At 41.0% G+C, this 23,314-nt stretch overlaps 2 protein-coding genes across 3 annotated transcripts; one reads left to right on the top strand and one right to left on the bottom strand.

Moving 5' to 3' along the window:
- Nucleotides 1-476: 476 nt before the first annotated feature.
- Nucleotides 477-5,496, bottom strand: SIKE1 (suppressor of IKBKE 1). Of its 2 annotated transcripts, none has more exons than XM_054395881.1 (5): nt 5,298-5,496; nt 5,146-5,251; nt 4,481-4,623; nt 2,336-2,449; nt 477-1,883 (listed from the first exon to the last, which is right to left on the bottom strand). In XM_054395881.1, the coding sequence occupies exons 1-5, from the start codon at nt 5,475-5,477 to the stop codon at nt 1,794-1,796; spliced, it is 633 nt and encodes a 210-aa protein (XP_054251856.1). In that variant the 5' UTR covers nt 5,478-5,496; the 3' UTR covers nt 477-1,793. The 2 variants fall into 2 exon arrangements, with proteins under 2 accessions (XP_054251856.1, XP_054251857.1); XM_054395882.1 differs by having other exon boundaries at nt 5,319-5,496.
- Nucleotides 5,497-17,108: 11,612 nt separating this feature from the next.
- On the top strand, nt 17,109-23,213 carry LOC128978111 (bile acid receptor-like). Its single transcript, XM_054395879.1, has 10 exons — nt 17,109-17,190; nt 17,530-17,895; nt 18,621-18,761; nt 19,891-20,030; nt 20,123-20,227; nt 20,325-20,424; nt 21,671-21,799; nt 22,292-22,408; nt 22,658-22,771; nt 22,975-23,213. Exons 1-10 carry the CDS (start codon nt 17,127-17,129, stop codon nt 23,211-23,213), a joined length of 1,515 nt encoding a protein of 504 aa, XP_054251854.1. The 5' UTR covers nt 17,109-17,126.
- The last annotated feature ends 101 nt before the right edge of the window (nt 23,214-23,314 follow it).

The following is a 23,314-nucleotide window of genomic DNA, read 5'->3' as shown; positions in this document are numbered from 1 at the left end:
CGCCTGTGGAAAGGGTGCACCGAGATGAAGGCGCAGCCCAAGACCCGTCTGGCGCCAGGGCAGGCAGCGGCATGGTCGCTCCTGAGGCAACAGCACGGTTTTCAACGCCAACGCGCCAAGTTCTTCAGAAAATGTGCGTCGGCCCCTAAGGATCCTTTGGACGGTTACACATAGATCCAGAACATGACTGTATTTAAAAGTCCCCTGCTAATTACGACCTACTATTAATTAATAACAAATTCATTAGTCAAAACAGGTGCTATGTAGCTTCCATTATTTTCAGGCTTCAACTCGAGGAATGTTAACCAATACTAGGATGCTGAAGGCAGAAATGCATCCTCATAGGCATTTCAGATGATGGTAATTTTTTTGAAAGAGATGAGGCAGCCTTATTGGTTATAGAGAGGATGGGAAAGGCTTGGGTACATCCCCAGGATCTAGGAAACAGATTACACTTGAGGAATTAGTGCCCACTTTTTTTTTTATTCTCTCTTAAACAATTTCTAATAGAAAGTCAATGTATACAAGAATGCTCTTGTACAGAAATCCCTTTTATTTACCAAACAATATTGATGGGTATTCCAAACAGTTGCATCAAAAGGACTTGCATTAAGCACAGGAATGTAAACCATCTTCTGCATCTATCAAAACTGTCACTAGGGAAAAAATGGCATAAAACTTTAATATTGGAAATAAGATGGTTACTGTTCTTGGAGATTGTTCTTTGATCACAGGTAAGAAGCACATAAATCTTTATATAAAAGTGTCATTAAAAAATACCACAATGTTGCTAAATTACTAAGCCCTGCAACTCTTAAATTTCACTCAATATAGAATTCTGCAATAACTACATAACATCTGTCACTAGATTTGTCTGTGATATAATACTAAAAACCTGTTCGCATGGTTGGTTTTGGTTTAGTTTTGAGGCAGAACTCACCTCACTTCACTTCCTGAAGTCCAAACTGGTGTGAGGTCAAGGACCTCTAATCTGAAGGCACTGTGTTCTGTGCAGGGTTTGAGTGCACTGCCTTCAGATCAGTGCTAGACAGCATCCACAAACCTTGGAGCACTAGTAAAGCTGGAACAGCTCTACCATAAAAAAGAATTAGTCAGATATGCAGTGTCCTTCAAAAACACCCAGGTGTCAGAATGGGTGATCCACTCTGATTTCCACTCCTAAATCAAGGTGAACTATGCTCCTTATAGGAGTTACTACTTGAAGTGCTCTTCTGGCTATCTGCTGTTCTCTCACTTAAGCAGCTGTCCAAATAACAATGTTAAGCCAGCCAAATACTGAGCATTGGCTCTCCAGAGCAAAACAAAAGCTCCACATGCCTTCCTTGTGCAAGCAGAACAAAATGTGTACCTACCATTTACAAGGTAGTTTTGAATAATCTCCTGCTTATTCTATCAAATAAGACAATCACGACCAGTATTATGTTCTCTAGCTAATAACAAGGTGGATTTAAGTGTCATCTGCACAGCTGGAATTACTAACTGAAGGTCATAAATAAAACCCACAAATGTGAGAGGAAATAAACTATCATAAGGGAGTACACAGCAAATACTTCATTGTTAAGCATACGTACGCTGCAATTACTGACACAGAGCAGCAATGCAAAGCCTTTGCTATCAACAGTATGCAACTTCAGAAAAACACAGAGGAAACAGCCCACAGAAAGATAAACTTACAAGGAAACACCTCGAAGAACAAAACAGAACCCATCCTTGTAGGGTACTTTCATAACAGTCTCTGAAGTCAAGATTTGGAGATAAGGTTATTTTGTGACCTAAGCTTCACAGTCAGGCAGATCTTCTCTCCCCACCTCAAAAGCCTCTTTGCTGATTGACAACAGTTCACGCAGCTCTTTGTTTTCAAGCTGCAAAATCAATATTTTTGCTGAAATAGAAACGAACTAATTCACAATTAAAGGACTACAATAGAAATGAGCTGAATCACAATTAAAGGACAATAAACTTTAAACAGCCCCACTCCTTCACAGATAATTGAAACATCAATTCTGTCATGTAAGCCCTAATACAGTGCTAGCAAGAACAGAATCACATCATATAAAGCTTATCTTTTGTTTCTGGCTTCATACATACTTATATTATAGGTATTTTATATATTTGTAATATATATATTTTTTTTTCTATTTATACAGATACACAAACACCAAAACCTCAAAATAAGGATATCATGTTCTGCATTTTCTGACTCCACACCTCAGTTTTTGGTTGTTATAATCCTTGAAATACAAACACAGGAAGTCCAGAGTAAATCTGGAGACTCCCCACTTGACCTATCCTTACCAATTGTATCTGTTCTTACCTCCAACTGAGCTAGTTTTTCCTGAACTTTAAAGAATTGCTCATCATCGACATTCATAGCTTTCCTCATCACCTCTCCCATCTCACATATTCTGTCTATTTGACTTTCAATTTCCTGGAAGACATAAAAATAACATATTCAAGATCTTCAGGCAAAAGCAGCAGTAATAATTTATCCCTTATATATTAGTTTCCTTTTCTTGATTTTGGATTATTTTAATCCTTTCCTCCCAAGCACCTGCAATCCTTTCTAAGATGTATAACATTTCAAGATTAATACATGTACTTTATTGTCTATTATCATGAGTCATCAATGAAAGCAGTCAATAGAAATCACATCAGGTAAGGCACTCTTACAGAGAGGGAGAAGAGTGACAAGGACTGAGACAACAGATTCAGATTCTTGCAAATATAATTACTGTGGAGCAGATTTCATATTGCTTTATTAGAAAAACCTGATGGGATTTGTAAGAATGCCAAATATTAAGCAAAAGAGATTTCAAGACTAAGTAAGTGTGAAGTAAATATCCCCACGTCAGAAGGAAACCAAACTAAAATAACTAAGACCAGAGCTTTCTGAGGCACTTTTTTACAGAACTGTCTAGATACAGCTCTAACTAACCCTCTGACACACTCTGTTGGAACTCTGAAGTGCACATATAATGAACACTGAAAAATTCCAACAGGTAACATAGCAACAGTTACACTTTGAAAGACATTCCACTTCAAAATGCAGTATTTAGAGAGGAACTCAGATGTGCAAACACAAAAATGTCAGTAATTGGCAAGATGCAGTAAGGTAAGAATCTGGGAGCTTCTGAAGCATTTTAACATAATGCAAAAATATAAACTTATAACAAAGCACTTTGTAGGGCATCAGATAATGCTATAGGCTGGAGTTTCTTTTCACTAAGGAGTCAGTAGTTCTCTAAAGATTCAGTAGTTACTCCCCTGCCTCTGGGAGATAAATATTATCAACAGAGAAGATAATTCAGTTTTGAAAACATGTAGAAGAGAGCTGGAGAAACAATAAAGACCTATATAAGTTCTTCTGGGAAGGAAAAAATGAACTTTTTTTCCTAAACAGAAAAATGGTTATAATCAGCATCTTCAAAGGCACTGAAAGGTTGTTACTATTCTCCAAGCGGTGTGTAGGAAAAAACCTCATGGACTTAATCTGAAATACAGAAGATTTTGCCTCGATTGAGGAAGTCTTAAGCACATTCCATCAAAGAGCCTTTTCAGCTCTCCATTTCCATGCCACTAAAACGGAGCAAGAGCAGTGCCATAGAATAATGTTCCAAGTTTTAGTCATGTTAAGTCATAATAAAACAGAGCAATTTGTGCACCGGAAGTGAGACATTGCTACACTGTTTCAGAGGACCTAAGCAACACAAAACATCACTGCAAAGATACATGTGCAAAGAGTTAGGCTGGCTCCAATTCCAATTAAAAACCCACAAGATAGGGTGTCACTAGGGTGAACCAGTTTGCTGTTTTCTAGTCACATAGAAATGCATTCTAACAAATGCCTAAGTTAATTCAGGAGCCTTAAACAGAGATTGTTTTTTATTGTTTTATTTAATTGTTTTTTATTGTTATCAGACACCTAAACGTAAATCAGGCAGCAGTTACCAGTAGCCACACCTTTCGAGTTCTGAAGCCACTGCACCAAACATGGACACAGGGACACTTCTAGGCCACTGCATGAGTATCTGCATTTAAAAATGTTTGGGAGTAATGATTTTTTAAGAATTAAACATACTGCAAGCAACTCACAGAGATTTAGGTGGTTCTTCTCTTTTTGTTGCAATTACTGAACAAGGACAATAGCAACTCCGTTGTCTTTGATTTTACTGTAGATAATCAAGTGCATTAAGCTTAACCCAGGGAATTCACCACCTAGTGCATAAAGAACAAGCCTTCACTCAGGCCATGAATGGGTTATGCTTTTCAGTCTCCTAATTGTTACAACCTGAGTGCTGCAAAAGGAATAAAGAAAAAAATACCAGTAAAGAGACAAGAGTATCTGAAAGCGGATTTTGGAGCAGAGATATTCCATGAATGGAAACAAAGGTTGCATGAAAGCAAGATAGAGATAGGGAACAAAAATTTTTAGCCCTCTTCTGTCCCCATCCCATCTTACCAAAGAATTAGCCTGATGAATTTTCAAGACTGGTTCTGCATTTTCACCTTTTCTCCCTTGCAAAAGCTGTAACATCTGCTTTCTGTATTTGCTCATGATAAGTTCTAACGCATCCTGGTGCTCCTCCAGTGAGATCCACAGCTCTGCAAAACACAGGATGTCGTTGCCACAAAATGCAAGCCGTTTTTCACAGCACTGACAGCAGAAGCCCAGAGGTACCCAGTACTGGCCGTCCGCTTGATTCCTGCTATCCCTCGGCCCCTCTGGCCAGCGCAGTCGGTGGCCCACGCCCCTCTCCCATCCTGACACTGGCAGTTGATTCCACACCAAAGCATCCATGCCTCTGACAGAAGGCAAAACAGAGGCACTTCCCAATCCTCTCGACAAGGTCCCTCCCACCTGGAGCACCAAGCGCGCTGCTCCCCAGCACCCTGCCCCGACACAGCTGCTGGGGCCCTCTGGACATCACCCTCCAGCACCCTCCCACCAGTTCCCAACCCGCGAGTTCCTGGAGCGCACTCAGGACAGCTCCTGAGCTCCCTCAACGTCCCTCCGCCACGGCCGACGGCGGTTCCCCACCACGACGCGCTTCCCCTGCCCCCCTTCATCAGCACCACAGGGTCCCGCCAGCAAGCCGCCGCCCCCGCTCCCCGGGGCAGCCTCACCCCTGTTCTCCTGCTGCAGGTCACGGATCTGCGTGTTCTCCTGGGACAGGAGCACGGGCGGCCGCAGCCGGGACGGGTCGGTCCGCTCCGCCGCGGTGCCCTGGCCCTGCGGAGATACGGCTGTCAGTTTGGCCGCCCCGCCCGCTACCCGCTCGCCCCCCGCCCGCTCTCACCTTCTCGGCCCACGCCGCGCCTGCCTCTCTCATGGCGGCGACGCGCTGGTGCAGGACAGCGGACTGGTCGATGAGCGACTCGGCGGCAGTGTCATGTTCCTTCAGCCGCTCCAGCAGCGTCTTCGCGTCCGTCAGAATCTTCTCGATGGTGCAGGTCATGGCGAGCGCTGAGGCGAGCAGCGCCCCTCACCTCTAGCGCGGCCGCCCCATGCTCGGCGGCGCGCGCGCCACCTCGCCGCCGCCGCGCGCGCGCGCGCGCGCGCGGACAGCCTCGCGCCCGCGGGACCGGGACGCCTCGCGCGCGCGCGCCCCCGCCGCTTCCGGCGCTCGAGTGGCGCGCGGTGGACAGGAGCCCCCTAGCGGCGTGAAGTCGCCACCGTCTCTTGCGCGCGCAGCCCTGGCGCTCGGCCTCGCTGACGGCCACGGGAAGCGGCGTTACACAGGCACCCACAGCAGGGCAATGCCCTCGGCTCTTAACGCTGCTCGCATCCCAGTGCCAGGACTCCCACCGCAGGGATGCCCCTGCTCGCCAACGGAACAATTCCGAGTGCTTCGCGACGCGGCTTTCCCGCAGGAAGCGCCGGTGAAAGGCTGGGTCAGAGAAAGGCTGCGGTGTCCTGCGCTCTGTTTGCAGAAGGGCGCGTACCCTTGACCCGAGGCGGGTCTGGTTATCTTTTTAAATACTCCCTTAAACAGTGTGTGATAAATTCCGGTCTGAGATCTGTTGAGCTGTCATCTTATCTAATATTCTTGTTTGTCCCTTTTAACAGTAAACATCCTCCACTCGAGTTAAAATAACAAGCTTTGTAATGCTGACTTGCTGCTTTGATATTTATTTGCTAACTAAAGCTACTGTTCGTGATCTGTGATGTCCTTGATGCTTTGGTTAACTTTGTGCCACAAAGCTTTTTTATTCAGTATTACCAACTTGATTGATAATGTTTTCAACAATAATGTTTTAACAGGACTGCCTTTGACTTGAGGCCTCATTCAAGTTTAAAACCTAATTGAGATGGACACATAAGAAAAATCTTGGATACTTTATCAAATGAGTTTCTTTGCGAGCCCAGAGATAATCAAGCCTAGTGCAGAAGTGCTGAATAAAATGATTTTTTTATAAGCAACAATATCAAAGTGTTCCTACAACCCAGAAGAGAACTGAGTAAGCAGCTGCATTTGGAGTATTTAATCAGAATTAATTAGTAAACTATGAGATATATTTTGCAAAATGAGAAAACAATGCTGCTTTACAGTAACTTGTGTGGAAGGTCTGGATGACACTTTAGAGCATGCTTTACCCTCCCGTCCTTCCTTATTTTTCTTCTGACTTGAGAATACTAAAAGTTAATGCATTATTAGAATTCCTTTTTCGTAATACTTGATTCGTGAACACCTGGATCACTGACAAAAGTTACTGTTTATCATTCTGATTATGGAATAAGTCGGCAAAAGGTTGCCCTGTACTAAGAGAGACATGACAGTCCCAAGTTGTAGCAATGTTTATTTGCCCTCTTCCACTGTCTGTCCCTCACCATTATATCCTCAAACAACTCCATCAGTGCAGTTCAGCACTCCGGTGCTTGTCTCTGCTTGCACACCTAGCTCTGTGGCTGCTCTGAAAACCTCTGCCAGTACATCTACTTTTACAGAGCCTTTGAGCAGCCACACAGGACTAGGCCTGATAAAGCTACATAGAATACTATGTTTAGCAGTTCAGTATCTTTCCATTTTTCACCTTATTCAATGTAAGGCAGTTCTGTGAAATCAAACATGCCATCTCCAAAGTCCCACTTAATTCAGCTTTACGGCAGAGAGGCACTCAGTGAGCTGTTTAGAAGTGCAGCACTGGAAGTTCCACATCTACTAATAGTCAGCTAAAGGAGCAACCTGTTTGTGCAATGTGGAGAGTCACTGTACCTCAGCAAAAGCTGCACCTGAATTGCATGTCTGAATCTTTGGCCTGTTCTGTTCCTTGAATTTATAGTTATGATTTAATACTTTTTCCCGGTTTCAAAGATGACATCTTGGCCTTTCATGCAAAGTAGAGACAAGGAAGTGAGATGAGGGCCAGCACTGCTGTATCAGACTTTCATTTCAGGATCAGTGCAGTCCCTCTGTGTGATTCTGGCTTCTTGCAATAAAATTGCACAATAAGAAGTGAGTCTACAACATTGCCACCACACAGCTCCCAGTCTCGTGTTCTCACTCAAGGATGTGGCTCAGTCCTTCTCCAGCAGCTCTTTTGACACAGAATCATTTGTTCAACTTCCAAAGGACAGCAGAATAAGCTAGTGTGGCGCCAGGACACAGATCAGATCCCAGGAGGACAAAGCTCCTTGATTTAAATGCTGGGAATGCTTGCCACCAAAACTTCTAGTATGCAGCAAGAGAGCTTAAACAAATCAACGGACAAGCATTTTCTGAGTAGTGGTGTCTTACAGTTCCTTTGGCTTATCACATCAACTCTGTATAAACTAAAGAGAATGTATAAATTTGGCCTCTCAAACTTTTTAGTGTTTAACTTCAATTCGATTAAACACTTATGTATGTGTACAAAGTGAAAAATGAGGTTACAAGAGGTTAATGCTTTAATGCTTTTAATAACTCTTAGCCACATGGCTGTATTCTGTCAAACAGAATGTGGATTTGTTCTAGCAGAAGTATACACTAGATAGAAGCATATGAGGCTCTCCAGAACAGCAAAGCTGCTACAGAACCAAAACCATTTCTAGGCCATCTTTGCAAAATCATAAATAGTATTTCTGTGATGGAATAAATCCACAGCATTTCTGAGTACAGCTGAGGAGATGTTGCTCACAGTAGGAAGATCACAAATCTAGACAGACCAAAAGTACAGAAAAAGTACTCGAAGAGACAGGTAACACACACAGGACAGGACCTTGAGCACAACACAGTATCTGTAAACCTGAGACAAGTTCAGGCATCAGTACTGTTAAAACAATGTGCACCAGTAGCACCTGTAACTTATCCAGAAACTGGAAATGATGAATAATAACACACAGAGGAACTGACTGGTAGAGAATGGCAACATCTGTGACAGACTCCACCACTTTTTGATTGCTTGTTTTTAAAATTAGGTGATATTAACATAGCATTTATCTACTGTCACAAATTCACTGGTATTGCTCTCGACAACATCTGTAGCAGAGACTCACAGAGGCCAAGTGAATCCACTTCTTGTACTTCCTAGCCTGTATTTCCGGGTGGATTACTGTTGCATAAAACAGAGCCATTCTGTGACAAAAGTTATTACCCAGAAACTCCATTTTATTGTTCATGTTAATTACCCCGCTTTGATAAATCTTGACGAGTCACCCATCGCACCACAGCATTCACATTTATGAGTCTAATATTCTTTTTACTATTAAAACAAATGTCCTTAAGATGGAATCCAGGCTGGAGAAAACCAGGAAACATTATAATTGATAAATGGATATATTTAGCTATTTAAGTCTCTCAGCAGCAAGACTCCTCTGCTGATAAAATGCTGACCAAGGGATTCCACCATAATTATTTTTTAATGCTTAATACAGTGTCAAGAGATTTTGCTTTATGGAAGTCAGGTCCAGGACTTGGCTTCTCTCTGCTGTACCTACAAAGAAGTACAGTCATTTAAGTCTCAATGTTTAAAATTACATTTAAGTAATTTTAAGTTTGATCACTTTAATACATAAGCTGTATTTCAAAGTAGAGAAGGGTAGATTTAGATTGGATGTTATGAACAAGTTCTTTACCATGGTGGTAGTGAACACTGGAACAGGTTGCCCAGGGAGGTGGTTGAGACCCCATCCCTGGAAATATTCAAGGTGAGGCTTTACAGGGGTCTGGGCAACCTGATCTAGTTGAGGATGTCCCTACTGACTGCAGAGGGGGTTGGACCTTTGGAGGTCCCTTCCAACCCAGACCATTTTATGATTCTATGATGCTACTGTTAGTACTCAATTTACTTTAATATTGTTCAGAATATTTTAATCCTTAAATCCTGTAATGAAATAATCTGCTTTTCAACCTTTAACTCACATATAACAACAATTACTGTAATCAGCAATTAGTTTTCCAAAGGCTCCCAACTGTTTAGTATTTGACTCTTGCTTTCATCATTTCATGATTTATAGTAATGAGCTGGAACATCAGTATTTTTTACTGAAATAGCCAAAATAGTTGTCCAGGCATCACTGCCTCCATGTGACAAATCTCAGATGTTTTTATGAAAAGTTAGCCAAAAGCAATAGGCAATTCCCTGGCTTCTGTTTCATTTTGACTGAAAAACAACAACAAAGTGACCGTAATGCCTCGTAGTCAGAGTCTCAGTAGCTTTTGAAGGACTGTTACTTTGCTGAGATTCTGCCCTTTGTTTAAATTTTGTTTGACAAATGCTTTATAAATGAGCAGAAGAGGTGGTTTATGTTTCATTAATGAGGCTGATAGTGGTTAATTACTGAAGTTACATAAACAATCCAATACCAGATCAAGCCAAACGGGTCAGTTATGGAGAGAAGATCCAGCTGGAGTAGATGTGATTTCCTTTTAACTATTCAGATACCAAATAAGTTACAGAGATGATACCAAACAAGTTGCTAGATTCTCTAGTTCAAATGAACAAAGAATTCTTAGCTTGAAAAATTCATTCTCTCAAGAGGTATTGGTCTAGGGAAGCTCTTTCTTGATCTGCAGTGTTAGCAGTCACCAAATTCTCAGACCTAACAGCACAAGGGCAGCCGTTCTAGGTAGATCAAATTGCACAGAAGCTCACAGTTTACAGTGATGATGGAAATGAGGCTGCAAAAGCAGCACAAGGCAAGGTCAGGCAGGTGTCATCAGATCTGACTATTTTTTACAGAAAACTTCTGTGGCAGTTTCAGATTTTGGCTCATAACATGAACTTGTTCAGATAGTATTTTCAGGGTGTATCTATCAGTAACATTTTGTTTACTCTCTCCTCTAGTAGAGCTTGCTTGAAGTATGATTGTTTCCTCTGCCCATCAAAATGGCACTAGGCATGTTACTGATCAGAGATTTCACCATTTTTCTACAAAGTGACACTATGTAAGTAAAATCAACAGAAAATAGAGCTGGAAGAGATCTCAAGAGCCCTTTCTCCTCCTTTACAGATTAAATTAACTCAGAGAGAACAGTTCTTAAGTTCCAGCAAGCTGCCCAAACTGATCTTCAAAACATGCAGTGATGAATATTATACAAGCAGCTTATTCCAGTGCTATTTTTACCACCATAATTCCTTTCTCTATACCTAAGTTAAATCTTCCTTACTATTAAATAAGCTTCTTGTTTCCTGATTCTTTACAAGCATGAAAAGCAGTTTATTTTCCTCTTCTGCAGTTCTATACATGACTCAAGCGGGCTCTCAGGTCTCCTATTTTTTATTGTCACACTAAGCTTTGAATAGGAAAAGTGATCTGTTAAAATAATCTAAATATATGTATTTAAGATGGACTAGTCACCTGGTCTGAGTCACTGCATGACTATGCAAAACAGATTTTATTTCCCCAGATAAACAGATAGTGTGTAGGTTGGAGTGCTTGACCATGGGCTAATACTTCATGTTGCACTGCAGTTAATTTCCACTACATCTAAGTTTCAGGTTTAGGTGTATATATATATGTGTGTGTGTGTGTGTGTGTGTGTTTGCTCTGAATCCACTGGCTTTTATAACACTGAACAGAAAGGTGATTAGACACCTTCTAAACACCTATTCTTCAGACTTCCTGAAGTCAACAGGCTTTAAAGACTCACATCCCATACGTACACTTGAACACCTTGCAAGTAAAGGTACCAGAAAAGGTACTAAAAAAAAAAGTCTGTGATATTTAGAAGCTAAAGGCAATATTTCACAAAGCTCTGTTTTTCCAGCTTTCATGGGAAAGGCTGAAAAGCTAAATGAAAATGCCAATGGTATATGTGAAAGAGACACTGCTGTGAACAATATCTTAGCTGTAACAATTGTAAGTTCTTCATTTCTACCACTGAGGTTTTTGTGACATCCTAGTAAGTGCTGTATAAGGCTACTTTTACAAAAAAAACCCAAAAAACTAAAAAACCACAAATGCTGATATAATTAAACTTACAAGATCATTATCTTTGTCTCTACTGCCTAATCTACACATTGCAGCCCTCTGTCACCAAGCATTATCAGTTCGGAGCTCTGCTCTGCTCTTGTGAGACCCCCACCTGGAACACTGCATCCAGTTCTGCAGCCCCCAGCACGAAAAGGACATTGAACTGTTGGGAGAGGGTCCAGAGGAGGCCACAAAGATCATCAGAAGGCTGGAGCACCTCCCATATAGCGACAGGCTGAAGGAGTTCAGGCTGTTCAGCCTTGGAGAAGGCTCTAGGGAGACCTTAGAGCAGCCTTCCAGTACCTCAAGGGGGATACAGTAGAGCTGGGGAGGGACTTTTGACAAGGGTTTGTAGTGATAGGACAAGGGACAGTGGTTTGAAACTGGAGCAGGAGAGATTTAGATTGGACATTAGGAAGAAGTTCTTTACTATGAGAGTGTTGAGACATTGGAACAGGTTGTCCAGAGAGGTTGTGGGTGCCTCATCCTGAAAGTGTTTAAGACCAGGATGGATGAGGCCTTGAGCAACCTGGTCTATTAAGAGGTGCCCTTGCCTACAGAAGGGGGGCTGAAACTAAGTGATCTTTAAGGCTCCTTCCAACCCAAACCACTCTATGACAAACTATTTGTATCATGTAGATATATCCAAATAATGCTACTGCTTGATTTTCACTGCTCAGGAAATGAGTATTTTCCATTAACAATCAAACATGTCAATGTTAAACAAGCAAAAGAGGAGAATTTTAAATTCTACCAAGAAAGAAAGCAGAATATTTAGTAATTGGACAGGGAGAACTCTGGGAAACAGTGACGTGAGGGTCCCCATGGCCTCTGTCCCTGATGACCCAGTTATTATTTGATTTATGTGGGCTTGCAGCTGCCCTTGCTTCGACCCCAGAAAAGGCTGTGTGGGAAGTTTGTGTCTCAGAGCCATAGCATTGCTCTGCAGAGTGTCTGGAGCCTTGTGTATGCACAGAAACTGATAAATAGGGAAAAGACCCAGTTTGCTCCAGCTGGACTCAGAGCTAGGATCAGTGCTGCAGCCCAGCGGACTCAGCTCTGGAAGCAAGAAACCCTCTGGAACTACTGTAAGTATTTCCTTTACTTTTCTGAATGCTCTGGGATTATAAATTGTTGTTCTAGCCATAAATCAATTTGCCATGTGAAAATATTTCAGGCATTTCACTTTTTTCTTCTTTTTTCTTGTTTTTCCTTTCTTTTTAAATGACTAAGTGAAAATAGAATATATGCTCTTTTAACTTTGCTATCCTGCTGCCAAAGCATTTTTTCTAGCAGTACTTCATTTGACATGCAGAGTGAAGTAAAATGCCTTTTAAATTCTTTTTTTTTTCCTTCTCCTCAAAAGAACCTGGAAAACTCTTAAGTTTCAAACAACCTCTAACCTCTTATTTTTCAATGTATAAAACTTATACCTTTGAAATAATTATTTATGGGGTAACAATTCCAAAGGAGGGCTTCAAGAATATTGCAACACAATCCATTAGTGAAATAAGGCAATTCTTGTTATGGTTATTATATGACAGGGTAGGAATACCTTTAATGAGAAGTGGGATTTCTTCAAAGAGTAGCTTTGGGGAGCTTCTTGGCACAGTGAAACTGGGAGGAACAGATAAAACCTTAGTATTGCATATAAGCTGCATATAGATCAATCAAGAGATCCTACAACTTCCCCTGTAAAATCATTCTTTAATTATAGCAATCAGTGATTGCTGAATTGCTTGAGTGAAACTGAACATATCACCTGGCAACACACATAGTTGCCACCAGTTGTGCTCAGTTAAAGGATTTTCACTTTTTGGTTTAAATGTCACAAGTTACAAAGTTCAGCTATACTTTCCAGAAGCAAAAAAGAGTACAGCCACTAACACTGAGACTGAAATGTGCTATCTAGTCCCACTACATAAGCATGAACATGCTACAAGGTGTGCTAAGTAAATGTTGAAGATTTTCAGCCTGAGTTCCTAAAATCCCTTGTAAACAAAAAATTTCCCTATGACTCAGTTGTCAAAATATTTACAATAGCAGTTCAAGTACTGTCAATACTTAGCTCTTAAAGAGCTCCCTGGGCCCTCTTCTACAAGAAGTATGTTTTGCATCTCAATAAATTTGATAATATGAATGGATACTATGTTAGTATACGATATTTTATAGCAATAAAAATGGCAACAACATCTTTCACCTTAAATAAGTAGCCATTATGTACTCCAGTCTGAGCAGGTACATTCTGTTAAGTGACTGGTTTGCATACTTCACTTTTATCAACTAACACCCTGGTGTCTGTGCTTCCATTTCTGATAAACTGAAGCCTTTCAGTTAAGACTAATAAACAAATATTGGTGAATTCCTATATTAGATGGATAACCAGCCTCTTGAATCAACATACATCCCAGCTTATATTCAATGGTGTTAGTTCAGAAGATGGAATACTGTCAAAAATGTAACATTTTCAAATACTCTTAAGCAACCTAGAGTCTGGGTAACATCTTCTTCTGGCAAAAAAAAAGGAAAACAAAACCAAAGCAAACAAATAATTTTTACAAACCTCAAGCTTGTAGAAGCTTTTAAAATTTAAACCAACCAACCAAACACCTCCCCCTCCCCCACAATGATTAGGATTTCAAACATAAAATGACCCGTCAGAAACAGCACCTCAGAAGTCAACTGAGAAGGAAAAGCAGGGGACAGCATGTGTGCCTTTGAGCAGATGACATTTTCCTTCAGGTCAGTATGTCTAAGGACTAAAGACTTCCACCCTAACCGTGTTACTGCTTGTGATTTTACAAAACACCTTATTAAAAAAAAAAACCACGTTTTGTTTTCGGTCATTTCCATTTTTTAGGTTAAAGGCCTTTACTCATCATCTCTGGGAATTATTTTTTTGTTCTCCTGCCTTTTTAAAACACACATCCAGAAGAGATACATCTATACTTTGAGTATACTGAAAAGAGAAACATGGGCACAAAACAAATTTGTTTTGGGAATAGCATGACCGTAACTGCCCCAAACACCCAAAGCTTTTACTCCAGTCTTACTTCAATTTTGTCCAAGTTATTATGCTTTGAAAATTCCCATTGGACATGTGTGCTGCATTCTGTCATGGACTCCACAGTTTCACAGGGTGTAGCTAAGTTTTGTGTGCATGCAGAATTTACTTGCCTTCATAGCAAGGTGTTAATGAATGTGTGGGTTGAAGAAGTGTCTTTTTACACCTTGGCTCACTGCTGTGAAGCATGAGAGATTAGGGATGGCTGCTGAACTTTTGAGAGACCATCATATAATACATCAGGAAATTTCAGTGACTCCTAAAGCTTGGAAGAGGCTTCCCTGATGCTGACTGGCTCGAATGTAGTGTGAGGTAAAGGTTGTAACACATAGCTATGACAGTCAATCTTGTCCTAGTTCTCTCTTTACATATTGTATTCTTTATATTTTTAATTTTAAAAAGCTCAATACTATTTTACACCAGAAGAACAAAGTTGTTAATGCTAAATTCTCAAGTGTCAGAAAATGAAAGTTAACATTCATGCACAGGCATGACCATTAAAACCCATTTTAAGACAGTATAGCATTCCTCAAAAAACAAATGGATTTACTATTAATACTTTTATAAAATTCTCTTAATTAAAGACTTTCAATTTACAAAGTCTCACTCTAAGTTGGGAATTCTGTGGTTGCAACTGATAACTTTTATTAGCCATAAAAAAGAGTAAGAAGGACTGAAAAGAGTAAGAAGGACTAAATCTTCTCATACAATACCTGAACTGAGGAAACTGCTTAATAAAAGTCTGTTTCCAAGATTTAGAATGTTTAATCAACCTTACATTTGGTAAGATGTACTTCATATTCCCAATATCATATTTTTATCAGACTAGATCAGTTTATTTTTTTTTTTAGCTTTTGTGAATTACTTCTATTTAAAAAAATGACTGGAATTCAGAAGCCCATTTCTTCAGCAAATACACATTTGGGGGGAAAAATGCAGACTTTGCCCAGGCCAAATTGATCTAGCTGATAAGGACCTCATGATTCAGTGAGTCATTTCTCTCTCAAACAAATATTTACTAGCAGAGATAACAAAAACATCAGCATTCCAGCCTCACTGCATCTTTTCACCTTCTGCTGACAACACAAAGAGAAAGTGTTCAGTTCCAAGATATGCCCAGTCTGGGGGGAAGGGAAGTGTGTCTTTCCAGACATGACTTCAGTTCAGATTCCCTGAAATTAGATATTAATTTTCTCAGCTGTAGATAGGTCTAGGTAATGCACAAACCCCAACAAGTGAGTCTTTCAAGGAAGATCTTTAAACCAAATTTGCTGAAGATTCTGCAATAGGCATATACAAAGAATCCAGATAGGGGTTTGATTTGCTATACTTTCCAAATACTGACTTGCCTTGTTTTTCATCTTTTCTGTCCTTATCTGCTGCTCAGGGAAAGCCTATGAATTGTCCACTGGCAAACTGTCTTTCCACAGGTGGGGAGAGATCGGGGCAGGGGACAACAAAAATATTTTCTACTTACTGCTCTTATTAAATTACCACTCATTTGCTAAGCGACACCAGAGATTGTCTCTACACATATGTAAACTCAAACTCAGCTCATGTTACTGTTCATATAGTCATTGTTTTTTTTATATAAAACTTCTCAGAACTTTCAGAATACACTTTCTCAGAACCTCCCTATGAAGTCAAATTACTGAAAAATAAGAAAAGCTTTGAACTCAAAGCACAATAGTTAACCTGCACCAACTGCAGCACTGTGAACTCTCGGTATACTTTGTTACGGGGAACATCAAAGCATCCAGCCAGGAGCCCAGGTTCCTTCAATAATCACAGGACAGTGAAAAGCTCTCTAGGGGGCAATACATCCTATATGAGATTGACTTTGGTCTTCATTGGAAACTTTGAACTCTTAAAGGAATACTTTTAAATTTGGAACCTACCTAAATTAGGCAGTGCTTCAGTGAGGGAGAACTGACTTACTGCCTAAGAGTGTTTAGATAGGGGAGAGAGATATCCTGTGCTGGCCTTTACAAGCTACTTTCCTATATTTACTTGCTTCAAATTTGCATAAAGCATGAATGAAGCAAATTACAGAATCACAGAATTGTCAGGGCTGAAAGAGACCTCAGGGATCATCTAGTTCCAACCCCCCTGCCATGAACCAGGACACTTCCACTAGACCAGGTTGCCCAGAGCCACATCCAGCCTGGCCTTAAAAACATCCAGCAAATTCAGTAAAAGCTCATCTTTGTCTAGTAACAGAGCACCCACCACTTCCACATTAGGGTAAGTGTCCTAACTCCTTGTGAAAGCAAGTTTTTTCCTATAGGGTGAAGCTCCTTTTAGTCTCTTCCTGAACTAGAGAATTTTTCAATGATTACTTTGATTGCCCCACATGGTTCTGTGTAAAATTTGGAGGTTAGGAATAGACTCTATCCTGAACTGGTAGTATTAGGACAATCAAACATTTTGCAGCCTCACGGAAAACATTATGTGACTTTGCACAGACCTCTGATTTTCTTATGGTCTGCAAACTCTCCTTTTCTGGAGATTTCTGGGTTTAGCTCTGTAGTTCAACCAACCCAGTGATACTTTCTCATGCGGTATTTCTCTTTTTCATTTCTCTAGGTTGCCTTCCTAAACGTTGGTCACACAACAAAGTGACCACAACAGTGCAGCTGGGAGCAGAACATGGCTAACACGTTTATCACTGTCCCTGATGGGTATTGTCTTCCTGAGCCCATACAGTACTATGGTGAGTAAGGCAAAATTTTGTATTCTGAAAAAGCAGTACAGTAGAATGGACAGCTGTGGGAACTCCCACTGTTTTCTTCATTTTAGTTTATCTTTACAAACACCCACACAACACTGTCCAAAGTGTGACCAGGCCATTTTTACTACATCTAATATTCTACTTAAAAACATATCAGGTAGCTTATTTGAAAAGAATACATCAGAATTACCTTCTGAAAATATGTTCCTCTAATATTTATAATTAAATATTTAGTCTATAAAACATTGTAAAACATTCAAGTAGCTGATTATGAGATACTCTTCAGGTTTTTACTTAATTTTCAATTTATTCTGTATGTAGATGTTTTACCAGAGCACATCAACTATCAGCTGCAAGACACCGATTTTCAGACTGCACCTTACTGCCAATACTCCACAGTTCAGATCCCTCCTCCAGTAGTACAGTCACAACCTCCTCAGTCCCAGTACAGCACATATGGCCTGGACTCTCACTACAGTGATGGGCAATCTATCAGCAGCAGCTGTGAACTGAGCAAACCCCCTTTCATGGCTCCCCACATTGATGATGCTGGATACCAAGGATTAAAACGGCCACGATTAAGCCACTCTTCTTTGAGACTGAGGGGGCAGGAGGAGCTGTGTGTTGTGTGTGGTGACAAGGCCTCAGGCTATCACTACAATGCACTGACCTGTGAAGGCTGCAAAGGTAAGAGGAGAAGCTGAGCTTTATCTTACCCAGGACTGTGGCTCCACAGTGCTCAGCATAATGTCTGAATATCTATGTTTTAAGCAAATAGATTTAATCACTTTTAAGCTGACATTTCTAGAGAGGATTACAATTTGCTTAAGAAACCCTTTATCCAGACTCACATTTTTATAACAATTTTTTGAAGAAATGCTTTCATAGTGTCTATTTAGCACAAGCATTTAATGTATCTCATTTTTTGCAATAACTGTTCACAAGGCACGTGCTGGTTTCCCCATGACAGTTTGTTCTAGATTTACTTCACTGTTATTAATTTTACTAACTAATAAAATTAAATAAAACCCACCTGGATGCATTCCTGTGTGACCTGCCCTGGATCATCCACGATCCTGCTCTGGCAGGGGGGTTGGACTGGATGATCTTTCAAAGTCCCTTCCAATCCCTAACAGTCTGTGATTCTGTGAAGTAGTAATTAATTGATACTTATATTTTTACTTGCTATATGGGAGCTGTCTTGATTAGGTAAGGAAAACAGTGATCGATATTAGTCAGAAAGAAAAAGATGTAACTGTTGTGACAAACAACATTTAAAATCAAGCTAATGTTTGCATTGTAAAAAGCCCAAAACAATTACCCAAAACCTCAAAAGACACTTTAATTCTTTAAACCATTATGAGGTAAATCTCCCTAAATGGCCTCAGTCATAATCCGATCCTTCTCTGTAGGCTTCTTTCGCCGTAGTATAACCAAAAATGCAGTGTATCGGTGCAAGAACGGTGGCCACTGTGAGATGGACATGTACATGCGGAGGAAGTGTCAGGAATGTCGCCTGAAGAAGTGCAAAGCAGTGGGAATGCTCGCAGAATGTAAGTCCTCCCTCCATGCTGGCTACTTCACCTTTTCCAAAGTCAGCCCCTCAGTGGTATTGAGCTAAACTTCAATTAGCTATAGGAATATTTAACTGTATATTCACTTTCCGTATTTTGTATTTGCATTGATATTAGCATTAGTTTTGCTGTTTCATTAAATCTATTTTCATATCAACCCATGGGTCTCCCCTCCTTTTCTCAGTCCTCCTTCCCAACTAGGAAGGGGTCATTGGGTGATAGAACAATTCCTATAGTTTAGCCCCAGATATGAGGTAAACATAGACAAGTCTGCAGCACTTGTAGCTGCGTCATCTGCAAAGCCCTCCAATGCGTGGGAAGTATTTTCTGAAGAGGACTGCTATTCAAAGACATTACAAGGAAAAAAAGAAACTACTAAAAAGAGACAGCAGAATATCCTGAACTTCAACAGGACAGCAGTAAGCGTATCATATGTGCTTTTGGGTTTGGAAAAAACAGTATTGCTATGAAGATAGGCTGAGGGAGCTGGGGTTGTTCAGCCCAGAGAAGACTCCAGGGGTACCTTAGAGCTGCCTTCCAATACCTGAAGGAATCCTACAGGAAGGCTGCAGAGGGACTTTTCATAATGAGGACAAGGGGAAATGGTTTGAAGCTGAGGGAGAGTAGGTTTAGACTGGATCTTAAGAAGAAGTTCTTGAGTACAAGGGTGGTGCAACTCTGGAAAAGGTTGCCCAGGAAAGTTGTGGATGCTTCCTTTCTGGGGGACTTCAAGGCCAGGTTGGATAAGGCCTTATACAGACAATTGTAGTTGAGAGATGTATCTGCTCACAGTGAGGAGATTGGAGTGGATAATCTCCAAGGTCCCTTCCAACCTAAGCCATCCTATGATTCATGAAAAATTCTCATAGTTGTGTCTCATAGAGCCACAAGCTCAACATAAGAAGACTGCAAACACTCAGGTTGTTGGTGGATACTGAACACTAGCCTCCCTAATAAATAACACATTGCCATATTCTCCAGTAAGCATAGTTCCTTATAGGTTATGGCTTCTGTGATGCAAGACTTGTGTTATATGAAATAATAAAAGTGTTTATTTCTAATTGTATATATTTGAAAATACCTTGCTATGCACTGCTGTGCTTTGCAGGTTTGCTGACTGAAGTACAATGCAAGTCAAAGCGACTGAGGAAGAATTTCAAACAGAAGAGCAGTTTTCTTTGCAACATAAAACTGGAAGATGAGGGACTGAACAGTAAGCATGTATCATCTACAACAAGATCTGCAAAAGTAGGATATTTTTTCTATTTAAAATATTTCTATTTTCATCTTTCACCCCTCCCTTCCCCCCAAGTCATTTGATTGGTTTGTTTTTCTTACAGATCTTAGAGAAGATGGAACTTACTCCAGGGGAACATCAGCTTCTTGACCACATTGTGGCAGCACACCAAAAATACACAATTCCCCTTGAGGAAGCAAAGAAGTTTGTATGTATACAGAACAATTAGCCTGCACTGATAAGTTAATATTATCCTAAGCACTGTACCGTGGTTATATCAGATGTCTAAATGCTCTTTCATGCAGCTACAAGAAACTGCAAGTCCTGAGGAAAGTTTTCTCCGTCTCTCTGAGACAGCAGTTGTCCATGTACAAGTGCTAGTGGATTTCACAAAAAGACTGCCAGGTAAGTTTCTTCCTTTGGGAAATATTACAAAAGAGTGTGACTTTGTTTTAGAGGGAGAATCTGATGGCATGAATCCAGGAAAAACACAGGCTTTAAGAAAACTCCCTCACTCAACGAATTATTGTTTCTTCCCTATCAAGATTTCTTTTCCATTTCTGACATGGAATAGGGACATTTTCTGAAAGTACATGGACTTCAGAATACCATCTTGAGTGAATTACTTTTTCAACACATTCTCTGAAAGCCAGTTCAGTTTGCAATTTATCATGCTCATAAAAAAACCTAGATGTTCCTTCAAAGGAAAAGGCAGCAGTGAAGGGACTAACCAGGTTCTCTTATTCATATTTTCCTTAAAGAACAAGGGAACATGCAATTAAATTCACTGCATTTTAATGTACCCAGTGATAGGATAAGAGGCCACAGACACAAACTGGAACACAGGAAGTTCCATCTCAACACGAGGAAAAACTTTACTGTCATCATGATGGAACACTGAAACAGGCTGCTCAGAGAGGTTGTGGAGTCTCCTTCTCTAGAGACTTTCAAAACCTTTCTGGACACATTTCTGTGTGACCTTTCCTAGATGAACCGGCTTTGGTAGGGGGGTTGGGATAGATCATCTTCAGAGGTCTCTTCCAACCCCTCCCAGTCTGTGATTCTATGATTGACAAGGTAGCATTTGACAGGGAAGATGATTTTTTTTTCTCAGTCTAAGTTGTAAAACTTAATGACAAAAGCAGAACAGATCTGAAGGAACAGATGCGCTGTTTGTTTTCTTATGTTACATATCCTGCTTTGATCAGGATTAAGAAAAGGATCAATAAAATTTCTTTGCTCTTGAATTCCAAGTGCAGAAGAGTTTGTTAAAAGATAGCACAGTTTTAGAAAAGACCACTTATCAATAAGAATATCCACAATCACTGAGCAATGTAGCAAATCTAAAGTATTAGGATGTGATATAAATAGGATATTAGGAAGGAATTTTGGATGAAGTCTTGCCTAGACCCAACATTTTTACTTTTATCTTCCTGTGAATCTTGTAACACTAGACACTGGCAATGCACTTTTTTTTTTCTAACCTGCAAACTAGCAAGAAAGATCCCAATAGTCTTTGGTACATTTGTCTTTTAACTATGGCTTCTCCTTTCCAGCAAAGGCATTTGTTAAAAATAATATAAACAAATGTTATGGGCCTCACAGGCAGTCACGGTATTCACTGATTCTTAACATGTATCTTTCGCTGCAGGATTTGAAAGCTTAGCTAGTGAAGATCAGATCGCACTGCTGAAAGGGTCAACAGTTGAGGCAATGTTTTTGCGCTCTGCCCAAATATACAACCAAAGAATTCGTGAATGCCAGCCATCAACAAGTGAAAGTAAGTTTGACTAGCAAGCTTTCTGCTAATGTAAGTAGGAGGAGGCTCTTTTGAAACAACTTCCATGCACTTTAATTCACTTAACCTCAAATAGTTTCCTATTCAAGCATAGCAGTACTTAGAATACTACTGGTAATGCCTACGTGCCTCCTACAGGCCATTTTTCCAAACACCATACAAAAAACCCAACATGCCTGCCTCCCAAATTAATTTGATCTCCGTTTTCTTTCCATTACTTCCAAGAGTGACATTTCTGAGTAAACAAATTGTGAGGTGGACAGATACTACTAATAGCTATGACACACGGTGTGTTAAGACACTTCGATAATAATGCCACCAATGGAAGAGCTGCTAGATGCCAAAAAGAAAAAATTCTTTTGTGTCTGCATGGATCTGGGAAAAAAGTCACACATTTTTAGCTACATATCTGCAAAGCAGATGCAGACAAATATTTAAAGTCACACTGAGCTTGGCTGTCATTTGTCATTTCAGGTCATGTAAGGCTTTCTGATCATGGGACATGTTGTCACGTTCAAAACCTTGACAAAAACATTTATTCCATGGAAATTTCTCACAATGAAGACAGTCCAACTTCCACTACTACCACAGGTAAAGGAGGTCTCAGAATCAAAATACTTGGGAATGTTTTGTTTTGCTGGCCTTTGAACAGGCTTTACAGGGCAGTGGTGGAGTCCCCCATTCCTGGAGAGGTTTCAAAGTTGTGATGCAGAGGGACATGGTTTAGTGGTGACCTGTCAGTGCTGGGTTAATGGTCAGACTCAATCATAAAGATGTCTAACCAAAATCATTTTATGATTCTATGAAGTAACATCATGATCATTTTATTTCCTTTTTAAGGTATAACGGAGGAGTTTATTACCGCACTGTTTTACTTCTACAGAAGCATGGGGGAACTCAAAGTGACAGAGACCGAATATGCCCTCCTCGTAGCAACAACTGTGTTTTTTTCAGGTAAACCAGGAGCTGACTTGCACTTACACACACTTGCCCCAGGTACTGTCCGCCTCCTCGCACCGCGCCCTCAGCTACGGCAGCGCCCTGCGTTCCTTTCCGCGGCCCTTCCCAGTCCCGCGTTCTCCCGTTCTTCGCGCTCCCGCCCGCCTCCCCTACGCGGCTCACCCCGCTAACCCCGCTCTCCCGCCGCGCTCCCGCAGATCGCCCGCTCCTGAGGAATAAGCGGCACGTAGAGGAGCTGCAAGAGCCGCTCCTGGGCATCCTGTACAAGTACTCTAAGATCCACCATCCTGAAGACCCCCAACACTTCGCCCGCCTCATCGGGCGCCTGACAGAGCTGCGCACCCTCAACCACAGCCACGCGGAAGTGCTGGTGACGTGGAGGACGAAAGACCCCCGTCTGACCCCGCTGCTTTTTGGGACCTGGGACCTACACTGACGGCGCCGTCGCACAGCCGCGCTCCCACCTACCGCCGCACTGCCTCCCCTCTCCGTCGCGCGCTTTCGCCTCCCGCCTTTTTGTCTTCCCTCAGCAGCCGG

The sequence above is a fragment of the Indicator indicator genome, chromosome 35 (genome assembly GCF_027791375.1).
Source record: "Indicator indicator isolate 239-I01 chromosome 35, UM_Iind_1.1, whole genome shotgun sequence".
NCBI classification, from domain to species: Eukaryota; Metazoa; Chordata; class Aves; order Piciformes; family Indicatoridae; genus Indicator; species Indicator indicator.
Note: the sequence above shows the minus strand (reverse complement) of the source record. Positions and strands in the feature narration are given on the sequence as shown.